This window comes from Bombina bombina, chromosome 1 (assembly GCF_027579735.1).
Source record: "Bombina bombina isolate aBomBom1 chromosome 1, aBomBom1.pri, whole genome shotgun sequence".
Lineage (NCBI taxonomy): Eukaryota > Metazoa > Chordata > Amphibia > Anura > Bombinatoridae > Bombina > Bombina bombina.
Genome location: NC_069499.1, coordinates 1,238,100,085 through 1,238,118,499, shown reverse-complemented (window position 1 = coordinate 1,238,118,499; position 18,415 = coordinate 1,238,100,085). Strand labels below are relative to the sequence as shown.

Below are 18,415 nucleotides of genomic sequence, written 5' to 3'. Positions count from 1 at the left end.
CTCTGACTCAACGATCTCATCCTCTCCACTAGTAGATGAGTATACCAATACCTTGAAAGAGACCTTCGCTACTCTTCGGCAAAATATACAAAAATCTCAAGATTCACAAAAACATCACTACAACCTACGGCATAGACCATCCCCAGAGTACAGGGTAGGGGACCATGTTTGGTTATCCTCAAAGAACCTTCGGTTACAAATACCTTCTAAGAAATTGGGAAGACTTTATTTGGGACCTTTTCCAATCCTTAGGGTTGTTAACCCTAACGCAGTTACTCTGGAGCTTCCTCCTAGCCTACGAATACATCCCACCTTCCATGTGTCTTTGTTAAAACCAGCAGGACATATGAGGGATACCACCCCAGTTCTACCTCCTACTCCAATCTCACCTGTTGCAGATGAATATGAGGTACAGAGTATTCTGGATTCCAGATATTACAAAGGTTGCCTGGAATACTTGGTGCATTGGAAGGGATATTCTAATGAGGACGATTCCTGGGAACCATCCACTAATCTAAACGCACCCAGACTGGTTTCGCAATTCCATCGCCGTTACCCTGATCGTCCCAGACCTCAAGTGGTGGGACCACTTGTTTGAGGAGGGGGTGATGTCAGGACTGTTTCTTTAAGCTAACCCCTCCTACTTAGTCTACAAATTCCCACTGCACCTGTAACCAGGTGCTTAGCAATTTGTTAGCAATCCTGTGAGCTGTGTCAGGAAACAGCTCCTACTCTACCTATTTTTTCCTCTGGCACAAGTTATACCCTAGGACCTATCTACCTGCTCAAAAAGAGTTTGTTAATACCCATCCAGTGACAGGATAATTCTTAAGAGTGAAAGTCTAAAACGCTGCTTCTGTTTTCAAAGCAACGTTCCTACTATTGTGGGTACGATAAGAAAGTCAAAGGGATTACTACGAAAGAATCACTCAAACAAATCCTCTACAGCACTGTAAATATTACACTTGTTGAATCTCACTAGATTTACCTTACATCGGAACTCCGTGACAGGAACGGAGACCGGAACATTGGCACACCCCTCTGTGACGTAACAGAGGACTCGCTCCGCTTCAGACGCTGCAGTCACTACTGCAGAGGAAAACAAGCTCTCACAGAATCGGACAACTAGCTAGCAGGACACAACTGGCTCCCATAACAGACTTGCTAAAGGTAATACGTGATAACCATACTTACGGACATATAAGTAAATACCATTGCAAAGACTGTGTATTGTATTCAAGTAACTAGTTGCTCATTTCCTTGCTAGTTTTTCCTCAGTTACTGAACAAGTACTTACAGGATTAATCTGACCTGATATATTACGAATCCATCAAGGGTATAATTTCTGGTGTTATTTCTTATAAAGCTTAACACTTACAAGCCTAACTCAAACAAACTTTCACAAAGGTTAAACTCCGTTGCCATTCCTCCTCATTATTGGTAACATATTAACCTACTGTGATACATTTCATTACCTTAAGAGGAGGTTATTACTATAGTTCTGCAATTGTGATCCCTTACAAAGATAAATCCTCTTAGAAATACATGAGTGAATCTGAAAACAAAATACATTAAAGTCAAACCAGGATGCAACTCATTACACCACGGCATCATTCCTTACTGTTGGGAAAACTATACCCAAGCTCTAGAGGACACTGAATGATAACGGGAGGGGTAAAAGAAAAGGTGGACCCTAATCTGAGTGCACCACAGCCTGCAAAATCTTTCTCCCGAAAGCTGCTTCAGTCGAAGCAAAATCATCAAATTTGTAGAATTTAGAAAAAACAAAATTTATGCTTACCTGATAAATTTCTTTCTCTTGTGGTGTATCCAGTCCACGGGTTCATCCATTACTTGTGGGATATTCTCCTTCCCAACAGGAAGTTGCAAAGAGGACACCCACAGCAGAGCTGTCTATATAGCTCCTCCCCTATCCCCCACCTCCAGTCATTCAACCGCAGACAAGTAAGAAAAAGGAGAAACTATAGGGTGCAGTGGTGACTGTAGTTTTAAAAATAAAAACACCTGCCTTAAAGTGACAGGGCGGGCCGTGGACTGGATACACCACAAAAGAAAGAAATTTATCAGGTAAGCATAAAACATAATTTATGCTTACCTGATAAATTCCTTTCTCCTGTAGTGTAGTCAGTCCACGGGTCATCATTACGTCTGGGATATTAACTCCTCCCCAACAGGAAGTGCAAGAGGATCACCCAAGCAGAGCTGCTATATAGCTCCTCCCCTCTACGTCACACCCAGTCATTCGACCGAGAACCAAACGAGAAAGGAGAAACTATAGGGTGCAGTGGTGACTGGAGTATAATTTAAAAATTTAGACCTGCCATAAAAAACAGGGCGGGCCGTGGACTGACTACACTACAGGAGAAAGGAATTTATCAGGTAAGCATAAATTATGTTTTCTCCTGTTAAGTGTAGTCAGTCCACGGGTCATCATTACTTCTGGGATACCAATACCAAAGCTAAAGTACACGGATGACGGGAGGGACAGGCAGGATCTTTATACGGAAGGGACCACTGCCTGAAGTACCTTTCTCCCCAAAACAGCCTCCGAAGAAGCAAAAGTGTCAAATTTGTAAAATTTGTAAAAAGTATGAAGAGAAGACCAAGTTGCAGCCTTGCAAATCTGTTCAACAGATGCCTCATTCTTAAAGGCCCAAGTGGAAGCCGCAGCTCTAGTAGAATGAGCTGTAATTCTTTCAGGAGGCTGCTGTCCAGCAGTCTCATAGGCTAAACGTATTATGCTACGAAGCCAAAAAGAGAGAGAGGTAGCAGAAGCTTTTTGACCTCTCCTCTGTCCAGAATAAACGACAAACAGGGAAGAAGTTTGGCGAAAATCTTTAGTTGCCTGTAAATAAAATTTCAGGGCACGGACTACATCTAGATTGTGCAGAAGTCGTTCCTTCTTTGAAGAAGGGTAAGGACACAATGATGGAACAACAATCTCTTGATTGATATTCTTGTTAGTGACAACCTTAGGTAAGAACCCAGGTTTAGTACGCAGAACTACCTTATCTGAATGAAAAATCAGATACGGAGAATCACAATGTAAGGCTGATAACTCAGAGACTCTACGAGCCGAGGAAATAGCCATCAAAAACAGAACTTTCCAAGATAACAATTTAATATCAATGGAATGAAGGGGTTCAAACGGAACACCCTGTAAAACGTTAAGAACTAAATTTAAGCTCCATGGTGGAGCAACAGTTTTAAACACAGGCTTAATCCTGGCCAAAGCCTGGCAAAAAGCCTGAACGTCTGGAACTTCTGACAGACGTTTGTGTAAAAGAATGGACAGAGCTGAGATCTGTCCCTTTAAGGAACTAGCAGATAAACCCTTTTCTAAACCCTCTTGTAGAAAAGACAATATCCTAGGAATCCTAACCTTACTCCATGAGTAACTCTTGGATTCGCATCAATGTAAGTATTTACGCCATATTTTATGGTAAATCTTTCTGGTAACAGGTTTCCTAGCCTGTATTAAGGTATCAATTACTGACTCCGAAAATCCACGCTTTGATAAAATCAAGCGTTCAATTTCCAAGCAGTCAGCTTCAGAGAAATTAGATTTTGATGTTTGAAAGGACCCTGAATTAGAAGGTCTTGTCTCAGAGGCAGAGACCAAGGTGGACAGGATGACATGTCCACTAGATCTGCATACCAGGTCCTGCGTGGCCACGCAGGCGCTATTAGAATCACCGATGCTCTCTCCTGTTTGATCCTGGCAATCAATCGAGGAAGCATCGGGAAGGGTGGAAACACATAGGCCATCCCAAAGGTCCAAGGTGCTGTCAAAGCATCTACCAGGACCGCTCCCGGGTCCCTGGACCTGGACCCGTAACAAGGAAGCTTGGCGTTCTGGCGAGACGCCATGAGATCTATCTCTGGTTTGCCCCAAAGTCGAAGTATTTGGGCAAAGACCTCCGGATGAAGTTCCCACTCCCCCGGATGAAAAGTCTGACGACTTAGGAAATCCGCCTCCCAGTTCTCCACTCCAGGAATGTGGATCGCTGACAGGTGGCAAGAGTGAGACTCTGCCCAGCGAATTATCTTTGATACTTCCATCATCGCTAGGGAGCTTCTTGTCCCTCCTTGATGGTTGATGTAAGCTACAGTCATGATGTTGTCCGACTGAAACCTGATGAACCCCCGAGTTGTTAACTGAGGCCAAGCCAGAAGGGCATTGAGAACTGCTCTCAATTCCAGAATGTTTATTGGAAGGAGACTCTCCTCCTGAGTCCATGATCCCTGAGCCTTCAGGGAATTCCAGACAGCGCCCCAACCTAGTAGGCTGGCGTCTGTTGTTACAATTGTCCAATCTGGTCTGCTGAATGGCATCCCCCTGGACAGATGTGGCCGTGAAAGCCACCATAGAAGAGAATTTCTGGTCTCTTGATCCAGATTCAGAGTAGGGGACAAATCTGAGTAATCCCCATTCCACTGACTTAGCATGCACAATTGCAGCGGTCTGAGATGTAGGCGTGCAAAGGGTACTATGTCCATTGCCACTACCATTAAGCCGATTACCTCCATGCATTGAGCCACTGACGGGTGTTGAATGGAATGAAGGACACGGCAAGCATTTTGAAGCTTTGTTAACCTGCCTTCTGTCAGGTAGATCTTCATTTCTACAGAATCTATAAGAGTCCCCAAGAAGGGAACTCTTGTGAGTGGAAAGAGAGAACTTTTCTCTACGTTCACCTTCCACCCATGCGACCTTAGAAATGCCAGTACTAACTCTGTATGAGACTTGGCAGTTTGAAAGCTTGACGCTTGTATCAGAATGTCGTCCAGGTACGGAGCCACCGAAATTCCTCGTGGTCTTAGTACCGCCAGAAGAGCGCCCAGAACCTTTGTGAAGATTCTTGGAGCCGTAGCCAATCCGAATGGAAGAGCTACAAACTGGTAATGCCTGTCTAGGAAGGCAAACCTTAGATACCGGTAATGATCTTTGTGAATCGGTATGTGAAGGTAAGCGTCCTTTAAATCCACTGTGGTCATGTACTGACCCTTTTGGATCATGGGTAAGATTGTCCGAATAGTTTCCATTTTGAACGATGGAACTCTTAGGAATTTGTTTAAGATCTTTAAATCCAAGATTGGTCTGAAGGTTCCTTCTTTCTTGGGAACCACAAACAGATTTGAGTAAAACCCCTGTCCGTGCTCCGACCGCGGAACCGGGTGGATCACTCCCATTAGCAAAAGATCTTGTACACAGCGTAGAAACGCCTCTTTCTTTATTTGGTTTGTTGACAACCTTGAAAGATGAAATCTCCCTTTTGGGGGAGAGATTTTGAAGTCCAGAAGATATCCCTGAGATATGATCTCTAACGCCCAGGGATCCTGGACATCTCTTGCCCAAGCCTGGGCGAAGAGAGAAAGTCTGCCCCCCACTAGATCCGTTCCCGGATCGGGGGCCCTCAATTCATGCTGTCTTAGGGGCAGCAGCAGGTTTTCTGGCCTGCTTGCCCTTGTTCCAGGACTGGTTAGGTTTCCAGCCTTGTCTGTAGCGAGCAACAGCTCCTTCCTGTTTTGGTGCAGAGGAAGTTGATGCTGCTCCTGCCTTGAAGTTACGAAAGGCACGAAAATTAGACTGTCTAGCCCTAGGTTTGGCTCTGTCTTGAGGCAGGGCATGGCCTTTACCTCCTGTAATGTCAGCGATAATTTCTTTCAAACCGGGCCCGAATAAGGTCTGCCCTTTGAAAGGTATGTTAAGTAATTTAGATTTAGAAGTAACATCAGCTGACCAGGATTTTAGCCACAGTGCTCTACGTGCCTGAATGGCGAATCCGGAATTCTTAGCCGTAAGTTTAGTTAAATGTACTACGGCATCTGAAATAAATGAATTAGCTAGCTTAAGGGTTTTAAGCTTATTTGAAATCTCGTCTATGGTTATTGAGTCAAGAGTCTCTTCCAGAGACTCGGACCAAAATGCGGCCGCAGCCGTGACAGACGCAATACATGCAATTGGTTGCAATATAAAACCTTGTTGAACAAACATTTTCTTAAGGTAACCCTCTAATTTTTTATCCATTGGATCTGAAAAGGCACAGCTATCCTCCACCGGGATAGTGGTACGCTTAGCCAGAGTAGAAACCGCTCCCTCCACCTTAGGGACCATCTGCCATAAGTCCCGTGTGGTGGCGTCTATTGGAAACATTTTTCTAAATACAGGAGGGGGGGAAAAGGGTACACCGGGCCTATCCCACTCCTTAGTAATTATCTCTGTAAGCCTCTTAGGTATAGGAAATACGTCAGTACTCGCTGGTACTGCATAGTATCTATCCAGCCTACATAATTTCTCTGGGATTGCAACGGTGTTACAATCATTCAGAGCCGCTAATACCTCCCCTAGCAGTACACGGAGGTTTTCTAGTTTAAACTTAAAATTTGAAATGTCTGAATCCACTCTATTTGGATCAAATCCGCCACCTGCAGATTGAAGCTCTCCGTCCTCATGTTCTGCAAATTGTGACGCAGTATCTGACATGGCCCTAATATTATCAGCGCACTCTGTTCTCACCCCAGAGTGATCTCGCTTACCTCTAAGTTCTGGTAATTTAGACAAAACTTCAGTCATAACATTAGCCATGTCCTGTAGTGTGATTTGTAATGGCCGCCCTGAAGTACTCGGCGTTACAATATCACGCACCTCCCGAGCGGGAGATGCAGGTACTGACACGTGAGGCAAGTTAGTCGGCATAACTTCCCCCTCGTTGTTTGGTGAATGATGTTCAATTTGTACAGATTGACTTTTATTTAAAGTAGCATCAATGCAATTAGTACATAAATTTCTATTGGGCTCCACCTTGGCTTTTGCACATATAGCACAGAGATATTCCTCTGAGTCAGACATGTTTAACAAACTAGCAATTAAACTAGCAAGCTTGGAAATACTTTTCAACTCAATTTACAAGTAATATGAAAAACGCACTGTGCCTTTAAGAAGCACAGAAAAAAACTATGACAGTTGAATAACAATGAACCGGAGAAATTATAAAAACCAAATTTTTCCCGGTAAAGGCATAAATTTAGCAAAGGATTGCCCCCATTAGCAATGGATAACTAACCCTTAATAGCAGAAAAAAAATGTACAAAATATAAACGTTTTTTATCACAGTCAAAGCACAATCTCACAGGTCTGCTGTGAGTGATTACCTCCCTCAAAATAATTTTTGAAGACCCTTGAGCTCTGTAGAGACGATCCGGATCATGCAGGGAGAGAAACAGACTTGTGACTGAATTTCTGATGCGTAGCAAAAGCGCCAACATAGGCCCCTCACCCTCACACACAGCAGTGAGGGAACTTCAGTAAACTGTCTTAAATTAAAATAAACGACAGCCAAGTGGAAAAACAGTGCCCAAAACAATTTTTCACCCAGTACCTCAGATAATTAAACGATTTAACATGCCAGAAAAACGTTTAAAATCAAATAACATGAAATGTCATTAAACAGCGTGTTGCTAGACGTTCCCACTGCAAGTTAGGCTAAAAGTTATATGCATATAGTATTATCCCAGTGAAGTGCCATTCCCCAGAATACTGAAGTGTAAACATATATACATAACAGCCTGATACCAGTTGCTACTACTGCATTTAAGGCTGAACTTACATTATATCGGTATTGGCAGTATTTTCTCAGTCAATTCCATTCCTCAGAAAATAATATACTGCAACATACCTCTTTGCAGGTGAACCTGCCCGCTGTCCCCTGATCTGAAGTTTACCTCACCCCTCAGAATGGCCGAGAACAGCAAAATGAATCTTAGCTACGCCGGCTAAAATCATCCAAAAACTCAGGTAGATTCTTCTTCAAATTCTACCTGAGAAGGAACAACACACTCCGGTGCTGTTTTAAAATAACAAACTTTTGATTGAAGATATAAAAACTAAGTATAATCACCACAGTCCTCTCACACATCCTATCTATTAGTTGGGTGCAAGAGAATGACTGGGTGTGACGTAGAGGGGAGGAGCTATATAGCAGCTCTGCTTGGGTGATCCTCTTGCACTTCCTGTTGGGGAGGAGTTAATATCCCAGAAGTAATGATGACCCGTGGACTGACTACACTTAACAGGAGAAATTTTGTTTTCTCTTGTAAGGTGTATCCAGTCCACGGGTTCATCCATTACTTGTGGGATACCTAATACTAAAGCTTTAGGACACGGATGAAGGGAGGGACAAGGCAGGAACTTAAACAGAAGGCACCACTGCCTGCAAGACCTTTCTCCCAAAAATAGCCTCCGAGGAAGCAAAAGTATCAAATTTGTAGAATTTAGAAAAAGTATGATTCGAAGACCAAGTCGCCGCCTTACAAATCTGGAAGCTACCGCTCTAGTAGAATGAGCTGTAATTCTTTCAGGAGGCTGCTGGCCAGCAGTCTCATAAACTAACCGGATTATGCTTCTCAGCCAAAAAGAAAGAAAAGTTGCCGAAGCCTTTTGGCCTCTCCTCCTCCCAGAGTAGATAACAAACAATGCAGATGTTTGACGAAAATCCTTAGTAGCTTGTAAATAAAACTTTAAAGCACGAACCACGTCAAGATTGTGTAACAGACGTTCCTTCTTTGAAGAAGGATTAGGACACAGTGACGGAACAACAATTTCCTGATTGACATACTTATTAGATACTACCTTAGGAAGAAACCCAGGTTTGGTACGCAAAACTACCGTATATGCATGGAAGATCAGATAAGGGGAATCACACTGATAGCTCAGAAACTCTTCAAGCCGAAGAGATAGCTACTAAGAACAGAACTTTCCAAGATAAAAGCTTGATATCTATGGAATGCACAAAGGTTCAAACGGAACCCCTTGAAGAACTTTAAGAACTAAATTTAAACTCCATGGCCGAGCAACAGGTTTAAACACAGGCTTGATTCTAACATCTGCCAGACGCTTGTGCAAAAGAATAGACAGAGCAGAGATCTGTCCCTTTAAGGAACAAGCTGATAATCCCTTTTCCAATCCTTCTTGGAGAAAAGATAAAATCCTAGGAATCCTGACCTTACTCCATGAGTAACCCTTGGATTCACACCAATGAAGATATTTACACCATATCTTATAATAGATTTTCCTGGTGACAGGCTTTCGAGCCTGAATCAAGGCATCAATGACCGACTCTGAGAAACCACGTTTTGATAAAATCAAGCGTTCAATCTCCAAGCAGTCAGACCCAGAGAAATTAGATTTGGATGTTTGAATGGACCTTGGAGTAGAAGGTCCTTCCTCAGCGGCAGAGTTAATGGTGGAAAGGATGACATGTCCACCAGATCTGCATACCAAGTCCTGCGTGGCCACGCAGGTGCTATCAAAATCACCGAAGCTCTCTCCTGCTTGATCTTGGCAATCAGACGAGGGAGGAGAGGAAATGGTGGAAACCCATAAGCCAGGCTGAAGGACCAGGGCACTGCTAAAGCATCTATCAGTGCTGCCTGGGGATCCCTTGACCTGGACCCGTAACAAGGAAGCTTGGCATTCTGACGAGACGCCATCAGATCCAGTTCTGGTTTGCCCCATAGTTGAATCAGCTGGGCAAATACCTCCGGATGGAGTTCCCACTCCCCCGGATGAAAGGTCTGCCGACTTAGAAAGTCCGCCTCCCAGTTCTCTACTCCTGGGATATGGATAGCTGAGAGATGGCAAGAGTGAACCTCTGCCCATAGAATTATCTTGGAAACCTCCATCATTGCCAGGGGACTCCTTGTTCCCCCCTGATGGTTTATATAGGCTACAGTCGTGATATTGTCCTACTGAAATCTGATGAATCTGACTGCAGCTAGCTGAGGCCAAGCCTGAAGAGCATTGAATATCGCTCTAAGTTCCAGAATGTTTATCGGAAGGAGGGCTTCCTCCTGAGTCCACGAACCCTGAGCCTTCAGGGAGTTCCAGACTGCGCCCCAGCCCAGAAGGCTGGCATCTGTCGTCACTATAGTCTGCTCTGGCCTGCGGAAACTCATTCCCCTGGACAGATTGACACGAGATAACCACCAGAGAAGAGAATCCCTGGTCTCTTGATCCAGATTTAACAGAGGAGACAAATCTGTGTAGTCCCCATTCCACTGATTGAGCATGCAAAGTTGCAGTGGTCTAAGATGTAGGCGGGCAAACGGAACTATGTCCATTGCCGCTACCATTAGGCCGATCATTTTCATACACTGAGCCACTGACGGCCGAGAAGTGGAATGAAGAACACGGCAGGAACTTAGAAGCTTTGATATCCTGACCTCTGTCAGAAAAATTTTAATTTCTACTGAATCTATCAGAGTTCCTAGGAAGGAAACTCTTGTGAGAGGAGAGAGAGAACTCTTTTCTCTGTTCACTTTCCACCCGTGAGACCTCAGAAAGGCAGAACAATGTCCGTATGGGACTTGGCGATTTGAAAAGTCAACGCCTGGATCAGAATGTCGTCTAGGTAAGGAGCCACCGCTATGCCTTGCTACCTTAGAACCGCCAGAAGGGACCCTAGAACCTTCGTAAAGACTCTTGGCGCCGTGGCTAATCCGAAGGGAAGAGCCATAAACTGGTAATGCCTGTCTAGGAAGGCGAACTTGAGGAACTGATGTTGCTCTCTGTGAATCGGAATGTGGAGATAAGCATCCTTTACGTCCACGGTAGTCATATATTGACCCTCCTGGATCATAGGGAGGATGGTTCGGATTGTCTCCATCTTGAAGGATGGGACCCTGAGAAATTTGTTTAGGATCTTGAGATCCAAGATTGGTCTGAAAGTTCCCTCTTTTTTGGGAACTATAAACAGGTTTCAATAGAAACCCTGCCCCTGTTCCTCTCTTGGAACTGGGTGGATCACTCCCATAACCAGTAGGTCTTGAACGCAACGTAAGAATGCCTCTCTCTTTATCTGGTTTGCAGATAGTTGTAAGAGATGAAATCTCCCCTTTGGAGATGAATCTTTGAATTCCAGAAGATATCCCTGGGAAACAATCTCTAGTGCCCAGGGATCCTGGACATCTCTTGCCCAAGCCTGGGTGAAGAGAGAAAGTCTGCCCCCGACTAGATCCGGTCCCGGATCGGGGCTACTCCTTCATGCTGTCTTAGAGGCAGCAGCAGGCTTTTTGGCCTGCTTCCCCTTGTTCCAAGTCTGGTTAGGTCTCCAGACTGGTTTGGACTGGGCAAAATTTCCCTCTTGTTTTGCATTAGAGGAAGCCGAAGCTGCGCCACCCTTGAAGTTTCGAAAGGAACGAAAATTATTCTGTTTGGTCCTTAATTTATTGGACCAATCCTGAGGAAGGGATTGACCTTTTCCTCCGGTAATGTCAGAGATGATCTCCTTCAAGCCAGGCCCGAATAGGGTCTGTCCTTTGAAGGGGATGTTAAGAAGCTTAGACTTTGAAGTAACGTCTGCTGACCAGGACTTAAGCCATAGCGGCCTACGCGCCAGAATGGCAAAACCTGAATTCTTAGCCGTTAGCTTGGTTAAATGAAAAACGGCGTCAGAAATAAAGGAATTAGCTAATTTAAGAGCTTTAATCCTGTCTAAGATATCATCTCCACCTGTAGAGCCTCCTCAAGAGACTCAAACCAAAAAGCCGCTACAGCAGTAACTGGAGCAATGCATGCAAGAGGCTGGAGAATAAAACCTTGATGAATAAAAATTCTCTTAAGGAGACCCTCAAATTTTTTATCCATAGGATCTAGGAAAGCACAACTGTCCTCGACAGGGATAGTTTACGTTTAGGTAGGGTGGAAACAGCTCCCTCCACCTTAGGGACCGTCTGCCACGAGTCCTGTATGGCGACATCTATGGGAAACATCTTTTTAAAAGCAGGAGGGGGAGAGAACGGCACACCTGGTCTATCCCATTTGTTAGTAATAATTTCCAAAAACCTCTTAGGGACTGGAAAAACAACAGTGTAAACAGGCACTGCAAAGTATTTGTCCATTTTACACAATTTCTCTGGAACTACAATGGGGTCACAGTCATCCAGAGTCGCTAAAACCTCCCTGAGCAATAAGCGGAGGTGTTCGAGCTTAAATTTAAACGCTGTCATATCAGAATCGGACTGAAGTAAAGCCTTCCCTGAATCTGAAATGTCACCCTCAAATAGAAACTCCCTTGCACCGGCTTCGGAGCCTAGTGAGGGTATATCGGACACAGCTATTAAAGCGTCAGAAAGCTCTGTATTTGTTCTAGCCCCAGAGCTGTCTCGCTTTCCTTGTAACCCTGGCAGTTTGGACAATACCTCTGTGAGGGTAGAATTCATAACTGCCGCCATGTCCTGTAAGGTAAAAGAATTAGACGCGCTAGATGTACTTGGCGTCACTTGGGCGGGAGTTATAGGTTCTGACACATGGGGAGAGCTAGATGGCATAACCTCCCTTTTTTCAGTCTGAGAATTCTCTGGTGATAAATCTTTAAAAGCCATAATATGGTCTTTATAGTTTATAGATACTTCAGTACATTTGGTACACATTCTAAGAGGGGGTTCCACAATGGCTTCTAAACATATCGAACAAGGAGTTTCCTCTATGTCAGAGATGTTTGACTAGTAATGACACCAGCAAGCTTGGAAAACACTTTAATAAATGTGAAACAGCAATTAAACAAAAACGGTACTGTGCCTTTAAGAGAAAAAAACTAGCACTTAAACTGCAAAACAGTGTTAAAATGTAGTAAAGACTTTGAAATTTTTACAGTGTGAGTAAGGGACTAGAGCAACATCGCAACCACTTGCAAATGGATGATTAACCCCTTAGCCCCCAAACCGGATTTAAAAAACGTCAACCACCGGTAAGCTCTGCTGTGGCTCCTACCTGCCCTCAAATACGATTAGGGAAGAAATAAGCCCTCTATAGTGGTCCTCAGATACAAGAGGACTCCTCTAGGGAAGCTGGATGTCTCAGTCTGAAAGAAACTGCGCAACTAAAGAGCGAAAATAGGCCCCTCCCACCATGTACTTAATGTCAGAGGGGCCTTAAGGAAATACTCCTAGGAGTATCTGACTATGCCATGTGGAAAACTAGGCCCCAACTAAAGACTTATCACCCTCAGAGAAAAAAACGTCCCATTTATGAAAACATGTAAACGTTTTTTCACTAATTAATGAGTATTAACATGAGTATTACCCCATTTTGTAAGCATGATCCCAGTCGTTGCAAAATCACTGCATCTAGCTTACCTCAATATACACAAGGTTCTGTCAGCATCTTCTAGAACTTATCCTTTCTCTAGAAATAAAAGTACTGAACATACCTCAAAGCAGGTAATCTGCAGACCGTTCCCCCAACTGAAGTTATCCCATACTCTTCAGTTATGTGTGAGAACAGCAATGGACCTTAGTTACAAACCGCTAAGATAATCAACCTCCAGGCAGAACTCTTATTCTAATTTCTGCCTGAGAGTAAAACAGTAAAACACCGGTACCGTTTAAAAATAACAAACTCTTGATTGAAGGCAAAACTACACTAAGTCACCACATATCTCTTTATACTTCCTATCTTGTCGAGAGTTGCAAAGAGAATGACTGGAGGTGGGGGTTAGGGGAGGAGCTATATAGACAGCTCTGCTGTGGGTGTCCTCTTTGCAACTTCCTGTTGGGAAGGAGAATATCCCACAAGTAATGGATGAACCCGTGGACTGGATACACCTTACAAGAGAAAGTATGTAAGGAGGACCAGGTAGCCGCCTTACAAATCTGATCCATAGATGCCTCGTTCTTAAAGGCCCAAGAGGAAGCCACTGCTCCAGCGGAATGAGCTGTAATCCTTTGAGGAGGTCTAAGTCCCGCTGACTTGTAAGATAAGCGTATAACACTCCTCAACCAAAAATATAAGGAAGTCAAAGAGGCCTGTAGACCCTTACGCTTCCCAGAGTAGATAACAAACAAGGAAGAATCCTTATTAGCTTGAAGATAAAACTTCAAAGCTCGAACAACATCCAGATTATGAAGTAAACGTTCCATCGAAGTAGAAGGATTAGGACACAAGGAAGGAACCACAATCTCCTGATTGATGTTACGATCAGACACCACCTTAGGAAGAAAACCCAAGCGGGTACGTAGGACAGCTTTATCCGTGTGAAACACCAGATAAGGAGGCTCACATTCCAAGGCCGCCATTTTAGAAACTTTGCGTGCCAACGCAAAAGCCAATAGAAAAAGAACCCTCCTGGACAACAATTTAATGTCAACCGAATGCATAGGCTCACACTGAGCCCGTTGCAAAAACTTAAGATTTAAACTTCATGGTGGAGTGTTAGATCTAAACACAGGTCTGATCCTGATCAAAGCCTTAATGAAGGATTGCACGTTGGGAATCTCTGCGAGTCTCTTGTGCAGTAAAACAGAAAGGGCTGAAATCTGTCCCGTCAGGAAACTGGCAGAAATGCCCTTCTCCAGACCCTCCTAAAGAAAGAATCCTGGCAGCCTTGACCTTATGCCAGGCGAAACCATGCTCTTCACACCACACCTTATGGTAGATGCGACGAGTAACAGGCTTATGAGCCTGAATGAGAGTGTCAATAACCCTCTCAGAGAAACCTCTCTTGGCTAAGACTATGCGTTCAATCTCCACGCAGTCAGCCTTAGAGAATCTAGATTTTGATGAACAAAGGGACCCTGTTCCAGCAGATCCCTGCAACAAGGTAACCTCCATGGAGATGAGGACATCCCCAACAAGTCCAGCGAACCACATCCTTAACGGCCACGATGGAGCAATCCATGTTGAAACATCTTTCTTAACAGAGTTTTTATCTTCTTATCCATGGGCTCTTTAAACGAAGAACTATCCTCAAGCGGGATAGTAGTACACTTAGCAAGCGTGGAGATTGCGCCATCCACCTTGGGGATGGAACCCCACAACTCCATTGAGAGTCCGGAACCAGGAATAATTTTTTAAAGGAAGAAGGGGAAAATGAAGAACCAAGTCTTTCCCATTCATTCTTAATAATGTTCGCCACCTTTATGGGAACCGGGAAAGTCTGTGGTACAACCCTGTCCTCGTAGACCTTATCTAAACTCAGGAATCAAAGGTTCCTCAGGTAATTTAGGCTCTGGGACCTCTAAAAAAGCCAAAACTTCCATTAGCAGAAAGCGTAAATGTTCAATCCTAAATGTAAAGTCTCGTTCCTCCGCAGCTGGAAGCTTAGAGGCAGCAGATTCCGACCCGGAAAGAGCATACTCTGAAGTATCAGAGGCGTCTTCATTAGCGAATAATCTTGTATCAGATAAATCCAACAAGTTAGTAGGTGACCCCTGGAAAGGATAGCAATATTTGACCTTGCGCTTAGCAGGGCAAGGTAAAGCAGTAAAGGCCGCAGACACTGCCATTTGTAACTGCTCACCAAAGTCTGGCGGTAAAATGGCCCTTCCAGATGAAGGATTAGGAGTGCTACGGGAAGCTGCATGTGTATTGGGAGATGACTGTAGGGTGAGCACATCACGGGATGGAGACTCCTCAGAGGTGGATGGCTCAGTGGTACTAAACATATTAACTTTCTTTGACATGATTACATTATCAAGGTATTTGGAACATAACTGAGCAGGCGGGTATATCGTGGCCCCCCAAGGCAGAACATACAGTGATCTGAGATTTCATTGCAGAAAATGCAGCATGTCTGCAGAAAGAACAGGACACATGCAGGAACACTTAGCACATGAACTTTGTAGTGCTGCTCCACATTAGACAGTTCTCTTCAAACAGAGCTGTGTTCTGGCTACACTGTGTAAGTTTTCCTTAACAAAGTGCATCCAGAGCAAAGTGCTGTTTGAAGTGAGCAGTCAACAATGCAGTAGCGCTGCAAAGGAGCAACACATTGCTTGTTGACCGTCTCTCAGAGATTTTTTCAAACCTGCCGCCAAGCCTTTCCCAGTCTGCAAAGCTGTTTATTCTGAATGTAAGACAATAGTATGAGCATTGCATCTTTTTTATGACTACATTTCTGTGTTAGACCAAGAGAAAAGGAAACAGATTTATTCAAGAGACATTTTAAAATGTATTTTTTTGTATGCAGCTAATTTTCAATGCAATTATATTATAAAACATTAAAAATGGTTTTATCTTTCTGTTAACCAACACATTGCAATTGAACTGGTGCCTTAGTGTAACTGTCTAATTTTAAAATTTTATTTTATTTGAAAATGACCTGCATAAAAATTTTCACAAAACAAATCTCTTCGCAGAAAGCGAAGAAAATTTGGGCCTCCTCACAATATAGACAGGTATCAGACTTAGGTAAAGAGGGAGTACCCTCTAACGCATCAGAATCCTCCATAGCTTGCGCTTATAAAGCAGACTATTGATAATAAGATAAAATGGCACCTTTATACCCCCAATGGCTGGGGCACTCACCACCTCCTCTGACCCAGAACCAACAGAGAAACTGCTTCGTCTCCTGTAAACCGCACAGTCAGGAAAGAGGAAATCAGTGTGACCACACCCGGTCATGTGGTGCACAATGCAGGACCGCCCCTGCTATAGAAAAAAGCGCGCCAAGCCTTTTAAAGCCAGGGAGTCTCATTCTATTATGAAGAGAAAAAGCAGGAATGATTCTGCCCATTAGGGCAAAGGACTGTAGAGTTAGGACTTCAGGCTGCGCAGCTTACCAAAAGTACCTGTATGTTCCAACACCTGCCTGAGCCTCATCTCACACATGTCGCAGCATAATCATAATAAAATTAAATTATGTTACTAATTCCCCCTGTTCAATAATCCCCCTCCAGAGATTTTAACCCTTGATTCCATACAGATAAAAGGAGCCACACTGTGACCCTGTCTTCTTATTATATGTGTATAAAAAAATGAAACTATCTTACCGAATCTATGCCGTGGAACAGAAACACAGCCTCTCAAGTTTGACAAGCTTGTAGCATTGCTCCTGACAAGGACTTGAGTGATGGAAGCAGGCAGTGAAACGTCAACACTGATTGCTTAAGAGCTGTTAATACTAATCTGGATAGGTTAGCAGAAAGACTCTCCCTGCATCTCCAGATCCTAACTTTCGTCAATGCTCTCACTGAGAGGCTGACAAGACTACTTAAAACTTCACTCCAAATCTTCTGACACTTCTCTGCCAAACTCCTGTGACGAAAGGCAAAGAATGACTGGGATATGAGGGAAGTAGGGGAAGTATTTAAGCCTTTGACTGGGGTGTCTTTGCCTCCTCCTGGTGGCCAGGATCAGTATTCCCAACAGTAAGGAATGATGCCGTGGACTCTCCTCATATTAAGAATGAAATGCCATTTACACTTCCATGCAAGATTACAACATACCACTGCACTGCAAGCAGCCATCTCCTTCACCCGAAGCATCACCTCCTGGCTAAACGTTGTGGGCCAAAATACTTGTGATACAAGACCTCTACTACATGCTTCCTGTGCAGTGAGCTTCCGCCCACAGAACAGCATCTCGTTTGCCTGAAAAAAAAGAAAGAATACATAAATACTATAGGGAGATTTCAAAACATATCAACCATCTCTGCTCAAAGAGGGCATGTACAACAAGCCTTTATTTTAAACCATAGTTAAAAAACAAAACAAAAAAACACCATCTTCAAACCTCAAAACATAACTGATTTTGAGAATTATTTTTGAATGGGAGATTACTAGAAGGAGCAAAGCAGTATTAAATTGTTTGGAGGCTGGAAAAGTTAAGGATAATTTTTATCCAAAGCAGAATGTACACAACGAAAGATTAAAACGACAGCAGCCTCATGTAAACAGTGAATCTTTCCTTGCATTTCGATTCATTGTTTACTGCACATTTGCTCATTCCGTCACACCCTTAGCCCAAACGAGCATCTGATGGGCAAACGTTTTACAAAAATCACACAATTTATTTTTTATTTTCAATATTTGAGGGGCAAGTTTTAAATTTTTTTTTTTTTCAAAGTATTTTATTTTTTATTATAGAATAAACTTGTTAATAACAACAGTAGGTTCATCAATTTCTGGTACAATCATAGGACCAAAATAAGGAAATCATATCAAAAGTGCAATAGTTATCAATAGGTCTTAAGTGTATAGATTAGTGCAATACATTAGTCATAGATAAAACCCAGACATCTCTATGGCTTCGAGAAGTCAGCCGAATAATAGTTTTAGATACATTTCTTCCAGTAACCTTAGTGCGCATCTCCAGGCGGGGGGAGCAGCTTCAGAAGGAATAAGTTAAGAAGAGGATAGGAGAAAGGGCGGGGGTAGCAGGTTGCATATCGTGGGGAGAAGATAGGGGGGGGGGTAGAGGGGGTAGAAAATGAGGGGGGGTACGAGCCAGAGTGCAAGAATAAGAGGGGGCATTTGAGGGACCTTAGCTTGGTGTTAGTGTAACATCAGATTGTAGGACAAAGTTGCACTAGTGGGGGTGTCTAGGGGTCGCATTGGGACCGAGGGTTTGTCTACTGTCTCCCTGATAGCTAAACCAGGGTTCCCATATCTGCCA

At 43.6% G+C, this 18,415-nt stretch overlaps 1 protein-coding gene across 1 annotated transcript in view; it reads right to left on the bottom strand.

Moving 5' to 3' along the window:
- CDYL2 (chromodomain Y like 2) overlaps positions 1-18,415 on the bottom strand; it is a 454,107-nt gene that overhangs the window by 71,293 nt on the left and 364,399 nt on the right. Inside the window, exon 6 of the mRNA XM_053700586.1 lies at positions 17,248-17,391. Coding sequence (XP_053556561.1) covers positions 17,248-17,391 — 144 coding nt within the window. The remainder of the gene's footprint in view (positions 1-17,247; positions 17,392-18,415) is intronic.